At 42.6% G+C, this 9,897-nt stretch overlaps 1 protein-coding gene across 1 annotated transcript; it reads left to right on the top strand.

Annotated features, from left to right (window-relative positions):
• Positions 1-1,030: 1,030 nt before the first annotated feature.
• Positions 1,031-9,292, top strand: SNTN (sentan, cilia apical structure protein). The gene is made up of 4 exons (XM_032239115.1): positions 1,031-1,128; positions 5,075-5,109; positions 7,896-8,035; positions 9,134-9,292. The coding sequence occupies exons 1-4, from the start codon at positions 1,031-1,033 to the stop codon at positions 9,290-9,292; spliced, it is 432 nt and encodes a 143-aa protein (XP_032095006.1).
• The last annotated feature ends 605 nt before the right edge of the window (positions 9,293-9,897 follow it).

Raw genomic sequence — 9,897 nt, 5'->3', positions numbered from 1 at the left:
TTGTGCAAGCAAAGTGTGATCGGAGCTGCCCTCTTTCTATAAATATTGGTGGGGGTATATGCTGGTCTTGTTGTATTCCCATGTAAGATATAACAAGACCAGCATAATCCATTTAAAGCAACAAAGCCAACATTCCACACACACCCCACCTATATTTATAGAAAAATGGCAGCTCCGATCACGCTTTACTCGCACAAGCACGAAGCCAAAGGCACCAACCTGAAGATGACAAGTGGGACCTCATTGAAACGTCACCAAGATACTGTCAATCTTACACGGGAAAAGACCCGAATACGCCAAGACCTGCATATGTATGTATGTATGTATGTATGTATGTATGTATGTATGTATGTATGTATGTTAAGGTACCAGAGTGGAAAGCTGGGTAACATTGGGCCAATCACTCTCTCTCAGAAAGAAGGCAGATTACAGATTAACAGAGTTGGAAGGGACCTTGTAGGTCATTTAATCCAACCCGCCACTAAGAAGGAGACCTTACACCATTTCTGACAAATGGCGGTCCAATCTCTTGGCAAAGGGAAACCACTTCTGAAAATGTTGCTAAGAAAACCACATGGTCTTGTAGCTATGTGCCCAAAGTCAAAACTGACTTGAAGCACAAACAAACAAAAGTTCTTAAAGTTAATGGACTTCTTCCCCGGGCAAGCGTGTTTAGGATATAATGAATTTTCAGATAGGAAATGCAATGCAGATGCATTAGTTATATTGTGTGTCATGCAGTGGGTTCCATTTCCTCCTGTATTTCAAATCCTGAATGAATATTCAGAAATATGCCTGCACCATCAAAAAGTGTCTTTTAAAAGGCACTTTGTGCATGACGTATAAACATCTTAAGTCTTGGGTGTCACACAGATTTATTTACTGACTGATTTAATTACAGAAACCCAATGAGCAGGGAACATTTCCGTGACTGTGCTGCCTTCCCAGCACAAAGGTTTCTGTTTGCCAGTTCACCAGCCCTTCAGTTGCCTAGAGATCATAAACAGTAGTAGCCAAGCCACTGGAAAGGATGTGTGGCTGCGCCTCTAGCACTAAGACTACCTCCTATTCTCTGGATCATTCAAACGATGTTTCTTCAACCAAAGTTTCCAAGAAAACACTCAAACGGTAAGTGAGAATCAAATGCAATTTTCCCCCTCTCTGGGAACTTCATATGCTTCCCCCATTTGATTTGTAAGTTCATTGTGTATGTTTTTAAATGAGAGAAAAGAGCCAAGCTTTCAGAATGTGTGGATGGATGTTTACGAGTTTCTAGTAATTTAGCCTAAAAGTATTTATTATCGTAAAAGCAGACATCAGCACCAACTGCTGTGTGACCCACCTCACAGAGTTGTTATTGTGGAGAAAATAGGAGAGGGGGAGAATATGAGGTACATTCTCTGTCTTGAGTGACTTCTAAAGTAATACACCTGGGATCAGAGATGGGTTGCTGCCAGTTCAGACCATTTCAGTAGAACCGGTAGTGGTTTTCTGGCCTGGGTCTCTGGAACTGGCAGCGACCCAGGCCTGCCACACCCCCGAACCGGTTCCCTGGTCTCTTCTCCTGTCGCTGGCATGTTTCAGCGCATGTGCAGAACAGTTTTCAGTAAATTGCACATGCAATGTGCGGCGTGAGCGAAGCAACATTTTTGTGCGCACACAAAATGCCCTCTCTCAGAGAACCGGTAGTAAACCAGTTAGTAACCCACCACTGCCTGGGATAAAAATCGAAGAGAAAAGAAGTTGAAAGCTTCTTCCCAGTGGTGGGTCAGCAATTTTTTTACTACCAATTTGGGTGCGTGCGATGCTTTTGTGCATGCGCAGAAGTGTCTGTGCATGTGCATAAGCGTCCGGGTGGGTGGGCGGAGCCTCCCACCACCGCTACTACCAGTTCACCCAATCTGGGCCAAACTGGGAGCAACCGACCTCTGCTTCCTCCCCCTTAGGGGTTCTACTCCCTGTGCAGTAAAGAAATTCCATATTTAAGTACACCCATCGGGCAGATTTCAGCTTCTGTTGGAACACACCCAACGAAGGAGAGCTCACCAACACTTTAAATAGTTGGCCCTACTGCAAACCTGCTCTGATTATTAAGAATTTGTCCCAACTAATTATACTTTAAATACCCATCAGCTTTTTTTTTAAAGAAATTAAATATCCTTCAGCTTTTTAAAACATTTTTTTTCATGTTTGTAACCCTTACTCGCTTTTGAAATTTGAGCTGACCTAGTATGTGTGGTCTTGCTGAACTGCATACAAGTGCAGACTGGAACCACACAGCTACTTGGCCATAAACCTGATCATTTTTATTCACTGTTAAAGAAGAGAAGTTGAAAAAAGAATCCCAAGGAGACGTGAAAGAGGGAGCATTTTATTGGCTGCATTCACTCAAACTGGGTCTTGTCCAAAACATGATCACTCCTCTCACCTATGTAGCTAATAATTTTATGTCTCCAAGGGATAAACTTCTATCTGATGATAATCCAATGAAGGCATCAAGTAGAAGGGTTGGGCTGAAATTTTCCACCTTCTTTTTAGGGCTTTTAGGGGAGGGGAGAGTTTTGAAAACAAAATTGGGATGTTAAATGTAGCAGAGGTTTAAGGCACCTACAGAACAACAGAGCTGGAAGGGATCTTGAAGGTCTTCTAGTCCAACCCCCTGCTTAGGCAGGAAAGCCTACACCACTTCAGACAAATGGTTATCCAACATCTTCTTAAAAACATCCAGTATTGGAGCATTAACAACTTCTGGAGGCAAGCTGTTCCACTGATCAATTGTTCTAACTGTCAGGAAATTTCTCCTTAGTTCTAAGTTGCTTCTCTCCTTGATTAGTTTCCACCCATTGCTTCTTGTCCTACCCTCAGGTGCTTTGGAGAATAGTTTGACTCCCTCTTCTTTATGGCAGCCCCTGAGATATCAGAACACTACTATCATGTCACCCCCTAGTCCTTATTTTCATTAAACTAGACATACCCAGTTCCAGACCTAGTTTGTATTTTTTTTCTTTAAATCAATAAATGAAAATCTTAATGATTGATTAATGAATTTTGGAATATGAACTTAGGAGATCCAGAGGCTGCAAAAATGGGATTATGGACGTTCAGTCCTACCTTCAAACCATATTGCAGTTGTAGACAATACATGATGTGGAAATCAAAGGACAATTTTTCCTTTTTTCACAGTAAGGAACAAATATAAATCAGAAAGTGAAAAGATAAATGTGATCCATCAATACAAGACTGAACCTTCACTTGGTCTTTGTCCTCGGACATGCTGACAAGAAGGAACTGGAACAAGGGTGTGAAACTCGCAGCCCACGGGCCAGATGCATCAAGGGCTGCCCCCACCCCCCACCCCCAGTTTAGCAAAGGGGGGGAAGTCGGGATACGTCACGTGATGACAATGTGATGACATGGGTTTGACACCCCTGAACTAGAAGCTTCTAATTTGATTTCGACGAATCTCAATTTACCTTTATCTCTGAATCCAAAACAATGGTTAACCCTAACCATTATGGTTAGTTTTAAAAACCTACTTTCATACTTTATGAGGCATTTGTTTCATTCAACCAGAAGAAGATAGGTTTGCTTGCCTAGCAGGTTTCTATGTTTCTTGGTCATTTGCCCCTCCGTATGTTTAATTTGTGTTGTGCTTGGCACCAGCTACTATCTCCCACCCTGGCAAATAGGCCTGGCCCTGTGAATCTATGGGGTATTCAGAACAAAACTCTGTATCTGATACATAGCAATAGCACTTACATTTATATACTGCTTCACAGTGCTTTTACAGCTCTCCCTCAGTGGTTTACAGAGTCAGCCTGTTGCCCCCAACAATCTGGGTCCTCATTTTACTCACCTCGGAAGGATGGAAGGCTGAGTCAACCTTGAGCCTAGTGAGATTTGAACTGCCAAATTGCGGGCAGCCGGCAGCCGGCAGAAGTAGCCCGCAGTACTGCACTCTAACCACTGTGCCACCGCAGCTCATACATACATGTTCCCAAGAGCATACATACATGTTTTCAAGAGCCTGTCATAGTCTTACTGCAATGGTAGCTACCGTGGAAGGCATCAGAGGGAGCAGCTGCTCCATAGAATACTTTGATTTACAGTAAAAAAACAAAAACAAAAAACCAGGTAGCCAGAGCATCTTTGATGAGCTCTTCAAAAGAGACACTGAAATGGCAGGTCAATCTGACCTGTGACTCAGGAGAAAGTTAAGTTGCTCTCTATTCAGCACTTGGTTCTGTTAATTGTAGGATTAGCCCTAATGGTAGGTTGCCTGGAACTGGCTATCCCACTAAGCCAGGGCTGTCAAACTCCCAGCCTGCAGGCCAGGTGCGTCATGCACTGGCCACGCCCAGTTTAGCAAAGGAGGGGAAAGTTCCAATATGTCACATGATGCCACCATGACAACAAGAGTTTGACACCCCTGCACTAAGCCATGATATCTTAAGTAGAGGCAAAGGATTCCAAAATTCTCCCAGCTGTCCTGGAGAAGGAGAACAGGTCCATTTTCCTGAAGTGCTATTTATTGCAAAATTCCACAATACTCAGCAAAACACTACACAGAGATTTGGTTTGGATGAGAAAAAGAACTTGCCCAAAGAAATCATTCAGATCTTAACTCAGAGGTGTCAAACACACGGCATCACATTGTCGTCACATGATGTATCGTGACTTTTTCCTCCTTCATTAAACCGAGGATGGGTGTGGCCAGCGCGTAATGCATCTGGCCTGTGGGCTGCGAGTTTGACACCCCTGCCTTTGCTGAAGCCAGAATGCTAGATAAAACTCACAAATTACCAAAACAGATGCTTGCATTGTAAAGTAAGTGGGAAACTTGAATTTTTCAATGCAATGGAATGAAATTTCCTGAACTAGTATTTTGGATTTGTTTATTGTCATTTCTCCCCACCAAAGACTCAAGGCACGTTTTTATTTATAAGAAATTTTGAAAACCTACTGTAATTAATATGATGTTCATGCCTCATGAAAGAAAGTAATTTAAAAAACAATTTGTAACAAAATTTAATGGTGAGATATGTGAATCAAGCTCTCTCTGCTTAATTTTCAGCATTCCAATTTCCAGGCAGTTGGCTTCTATAAAGGGTAAGGTGATCCATGCTATTTTTCTCCTCTGTCTATCTTTGGTTAGGTGACACTATTAAACCTAGGAATTACATTGGCCACCCTCTATGCAAAGCGTACATCATTGCTCTTCCAGAATGAAAGGGTCCATCAATTCTGTGGGGATTTTATTTCTTCCTGCAAACTTTTTCCTGTATAATGCTGAACAATGCAGTCAGTACTGAGAACAGCTTCTCCCGAAATCCATGGCAGGAGTGCAATTAGCTTACTATAACAACTTCATTGCCAAGCCGTATGTCACTGTTATTAGTCTTGTCTTGTTGTAGCACTTCCACTCTTAGACTTTCCCCCATGTCTGTTGCTTCTTCAGCAGCTCAACTTTGGGTGTCACCATACTGATGTACTCCTGGATGCTTTGGGTTCTATCCAGAAGAATCACTTTGACACTTACCAGACCCCTGCTGCTCTCTTTCTGTGATGTACATTTTCTGGATATTGAGGTGGAAACCTCTATATATTATGAGGCGCTTCTGGGTCTTCACATTGGTAGTTTCCAAATCCTGCTCTGGTCAGCTCACTATAATGGCGGAATATCTGATGACTGGCAGGGCATATCTGTTCATAGCATGGAACTTGTTCTTCCCATTGAGCTGGCTCTTATCCTTTGGTGATATTTAGATGTTCCTTGCCTCCTCATTGTGATTCCCATGTGACTCTGGGAAGCCAAGGTACTTGTAACTGGCCTGTTATAAGGCTGCTAGACATCAGAGGACAGAAGAATAACCATAGCACGAGAGAAGCAAGCATTCTGCAAAGCCAGAGCTGCAAATGCTGCAACAATGGTGCCCACACATATCTACCCAACATGTGACAAAACAGTTCATGCCCATATAGGCCTTACCAGCCACCTGTGGACACATTGTGGACAGCCCACAACCTGTTAGATGTCAAAGTCCTCTTTGAACATGATGGACAAACATCAACTGGTCTGTATGTCTGCTGTGTGGTTCTCTGGTGCTGCATCACATCAGTCATAACTACCTTCCCTTTGTTGACTACCATCTGGTCAGGCTTCTACAGTCTGAATGACATCCCAATGTTCTCACACTGTAAATCAGCAAGTCAGTGTCTCATTCACTCTTAACATACAGATTGATGTCATCCATGTAGAGGTGGTGACTATGGTAGTTCCATTCTTGACCTTGTATCCATAAACAGTTATTGTAATTATCTGAGAGTGGGGATTCAAGCATATGGAAAACAACATTAGGGACTGTGCATTACCTTGGTATATGCTGCACTTGATGGCCACTTGAGTGAGTTGCCTTGAGTTGAGTTGTCTTCCACAGTCCCATTGAGTTCTTGAGGAAGATCCTTAGTTGATTTTATAAAGTGCCATTCACTGTTCCATGTTTTCAGTATTGAATCCTAGGCTTTCCTGTAGTCAATTCAGACTGTGCCCAGATTTGTTTGTCTAGACTCTAGACTTTGAGTCTTGGGTGACTGTTGTACTATGGGTGTCTTGAGCCTCTGGCATTATTTCCAATGCCCTTCAGAGTTGTGTTTATGTAGTGGCCCATATGATCCTACAGCTTGGCAGCTGTGATGCTTGACGGGACTTTCCATGTTGTGGGGAGACAGGTTATTGGCCAGTAGTTGGACAGTGCTGTTCCTTGTGAGAATCCTTCATGATCAACACTGTCTTTCCTTATGTTAGCCAGTTTGGGTGGGAACCTGCTGCTACCAGCTGGTTCAAATGTGCGGCAAGGCATTCTTGCACTGCTGCTGGTTTCTTTAGCCTGTAGATGTGGATTGTGTCTGGATCAGGTGTTGTCCTGCATTTCATGTTCTACTTTTGGATGTTTGCTATTGTGGTGGTGATTGATTCTTGTTTTAGAAATTGCTGTGGTCTGCCATCAGGTGTTGCAGTAACTTTCCACTGGTATTATGTGTCTTCTCTATCTCCCATATGTTCTTCCAGCACTGTTCATTTTCTGCTCTTGGTGGCTCTACTGTTACTCTAATGTTGCACTGCAATTGCGGGTACGCCTTTGATGGTTGCTTGGAGAACAGGACATTTACCTTCTTGGTACCCAGTGCTGTGAACCTTTCTTTAGCAATCTCTAGGGCTTCAGATGGAGCCAGGCACTTGCATTCTTTTCAGTAGCCAGGTCTTATCCGTAATCATTAGACCCAGGGGTGCTATTCACTTATTTTCTCTACCGGTTCACAAATGTGACCATGCATGCCTTCCGCACATGCACTTTACCTTTTAAAAGGGCCTAAATGGGATGCTGTAGACCCAGGGTGGGTGGCCATGGCTACCTGAGATTTCTGCTACCAGTTTGGGCAAACCGGTCAGAACCAGCAGAATACCACCTCTGTTTACACCCTTCTGTAATTCCACTAACTCACTAACTTCTATTTGAATTTCCCTGATCTTAGCATCCAATCTCATCTTCCAAGTTGGAGAATACCCTACTTATACATGAACTAGAAGGGGGGGGATAAGATTTATCACTATAATTTGCCAGTGTCAGTGAGTGATATTCACTAATAATAAGGCAATTCAAAAGGGTGAAGTCTAAAAGTCTAGTTTTATGTGTATATAAACTCCCAGAGTTTAGAAATGTTCATAAAATTAAACAATTATTATATCATGAAATTACAAGATACCAATACAAGAAGTCATTGTTGCTGGAATCAGCTTTCTCTTAACTTCTTCCTCCCTGTCACCGCATCAGTGCTGTATTCACTACTGTAGACTTCTATTAATTTGTCATCTTCCATGTATTTTTGTTTCTCAGGTCTAGGAAAAAGCTCTGATCTGGAAAAAGCTGTGGCTACAGCAGCCTTGGTTTATGATAATGCGGCAGATGCTGAGGGCAAACTCAGCAAAAGTGAAGCTAAGAAGCTGCTCCTACTTCAGTTTATGAATTTTATACAGGTAAGACTAAAGCCCTTATTCCATTACAACATCTAACAATGATGTCTGGAAAGGATCACTCTCCAAAATTTCATAGAACCTTCAGGTGAGTAGGGATCCTGTATAAAACACCCTTTTAAGCATCGCAGAAGAAGAGAGATTTCATACATACCTGCAAGTCCAATGAGGATGTGGGACTATTCAGGTCAGAGAAAGCGAAGTGAGGGCAGCTAAGCAGATGATTATCTGTCTTAACCACAAGCCAAGGACTTCTCTTTCTTCTCATTCCTCAAAGAGAGGGGACCTTCTAGAATTTTATGCTGGAGAGCAGCTGTCCCATTCAGGAGAAGGATTCACATTTAGCATAGCAGCTTTTGGCTCGCATTGTCTACAAACAAATGAGAAAATATAATTACGTGTCCCCTTTTCTTCAAATCAGGAATTTTCAGTTTGGAAACTAACAATTTTATATAAGGTTCTTTCTTTTTCTGAACCTGGGAGTTCTGATGAAATAATGTTAAATTAATGGCTTTGAGGTTTCATTATGGCATGCAAAGGTTTTCTCTGAGTGTGCAATTGCTTACTTTTATCTTGTTTGGTGAACTATGAGAAAATATTGCCAAACTCCTCCAACCAGAATCTTAATTTTTGTAAAAGTAAAAGGTAACGTTTCCCCCGCACATGCGTGCTAGTCATTCCCGACTCTAGGGGGCGATACTCATCTCCATTTCAAAGCCAAAGAGCCAGCGCTGTCCGAAGATGTCTCCATGGTCCTGTGGCCGGCATGACTAAATGCCGAAGGTGCACAGAATGCTGTTACCTTCCCACCAAAAGGGATACCTATTTTTCTACTTGTATTTTTTATGTGCTTTCGAACTGCTAGGTTGGCAGAAGCTGGGACAAGTAACAGGAGCTCATTTCATTATGCGGCACTAGGGATTCAAACTGCTGAACTGCTGACCTTCTGATTGACAAGCTCAGTGTCTTAGCCACTAAGCCACCGCTCAGTGTCATCCCTGAAAACACATTTTGTGGGTGGATTCCTTTCATTAATAAGAATGATGAAAGTCATGTCCATATTTTGCTATTTAAAAAAAAACTATTCACTTTCCTTCATAGGGTCAAGAAACCAAACCAAAGTACCAGGAAATGATGTCTGCTCTTGATGAGAACAAGAATGACAAAATCGATTTTGAAGATTTTATGGTTCACGTGGTTAGCCTCACCTTGATGTCTGATCTGCGGCAAGAGATTCAAAATGCACAGAAATCTAAATGATTAAGAACATCAAGTAAACAAACTGGGTTGGGAAAGGGGGAGGTTGGATTTTTAAAGCAAGTGCTTTAGGGAACATTGCTATTCCAGGTGGAATTATTTGGGACATTATTAATATCTATCAATGAATCAATATTATAGACCCATGTTGGCAAACCTATGGCATGTGCACCAGAGGTGGCACACAGAGCCCTCACTGTGGGTACCTATGCTGTCACCAGCTGCTCTTCTGGTTTTCAGCAGGCATGCTGGTCTTTGCAGGCACTGGAGTGCTGGAAAACAGCCCAATAAATGGCCTGAAAACAGCCTGAAAAATTGTCAATAACCAGACTTTTTTCCCAGCTGTTTATTGGCTGTTTTTCGGCCATTTTTCAGGCTGAAAATAGCAATAGCAGTTAGACTTATATACCGCTTCATAGGGCTTTCAGCCCTCTCTAAGGTTTACAGAGTCAGCATATTGCCCCCAACAATCCGGGTCCTCATTTTACCCACCTCGGAAGGATGGAAGGCTGAGTCAACCCTGAGCCGGTGAGATTTGAACAGCCGAACTGCAGAACTGCAATCAGCTGAAGTAGCCTGCAGTGCTGCATTTAACCACTGCGCCACCT

The sequence above is a fragment of the Thamnophis elegans genome, chromosome 2, assembly GCF_009769535.1.
Source record: "Thamnophis elegans isolate rThaEle1 chromosome 2, rThaEle1.pri, whole genome shotgun sequence".
NCBI lineage: Eukaryota > Metazoa > Chordata > Lepidosauria > Squamata > Colubridae > Thamnophis > Thamnophis elegans.
This window is presented reverse-complemented; position numbering and strand designations above follow the sequence as displayed.

Coding starts and splice junctions, on each gene's coding strand:
- SNTN (XM_032239115.1), top strand. CDS start 1,031: ATGTGTGGCTGCGCCTCTAGCACTAAGACTACCTCCTATTCTCTGGAT. Junction 5,110..7,895: donor GCAGTTGGCTTCTATAAAGG/GTAAGGTGATCC, acceptor TTTGTTTCTCAG/GTCTAGGAAAAAGCTCTGAT. Junction 8,036..9,133: donor AGTTTATGAATTTTATACAG/GTAAGACTAAAG, acceptor TTTCCTTCATAG/GGTCAAGAAACCAAACCAAA.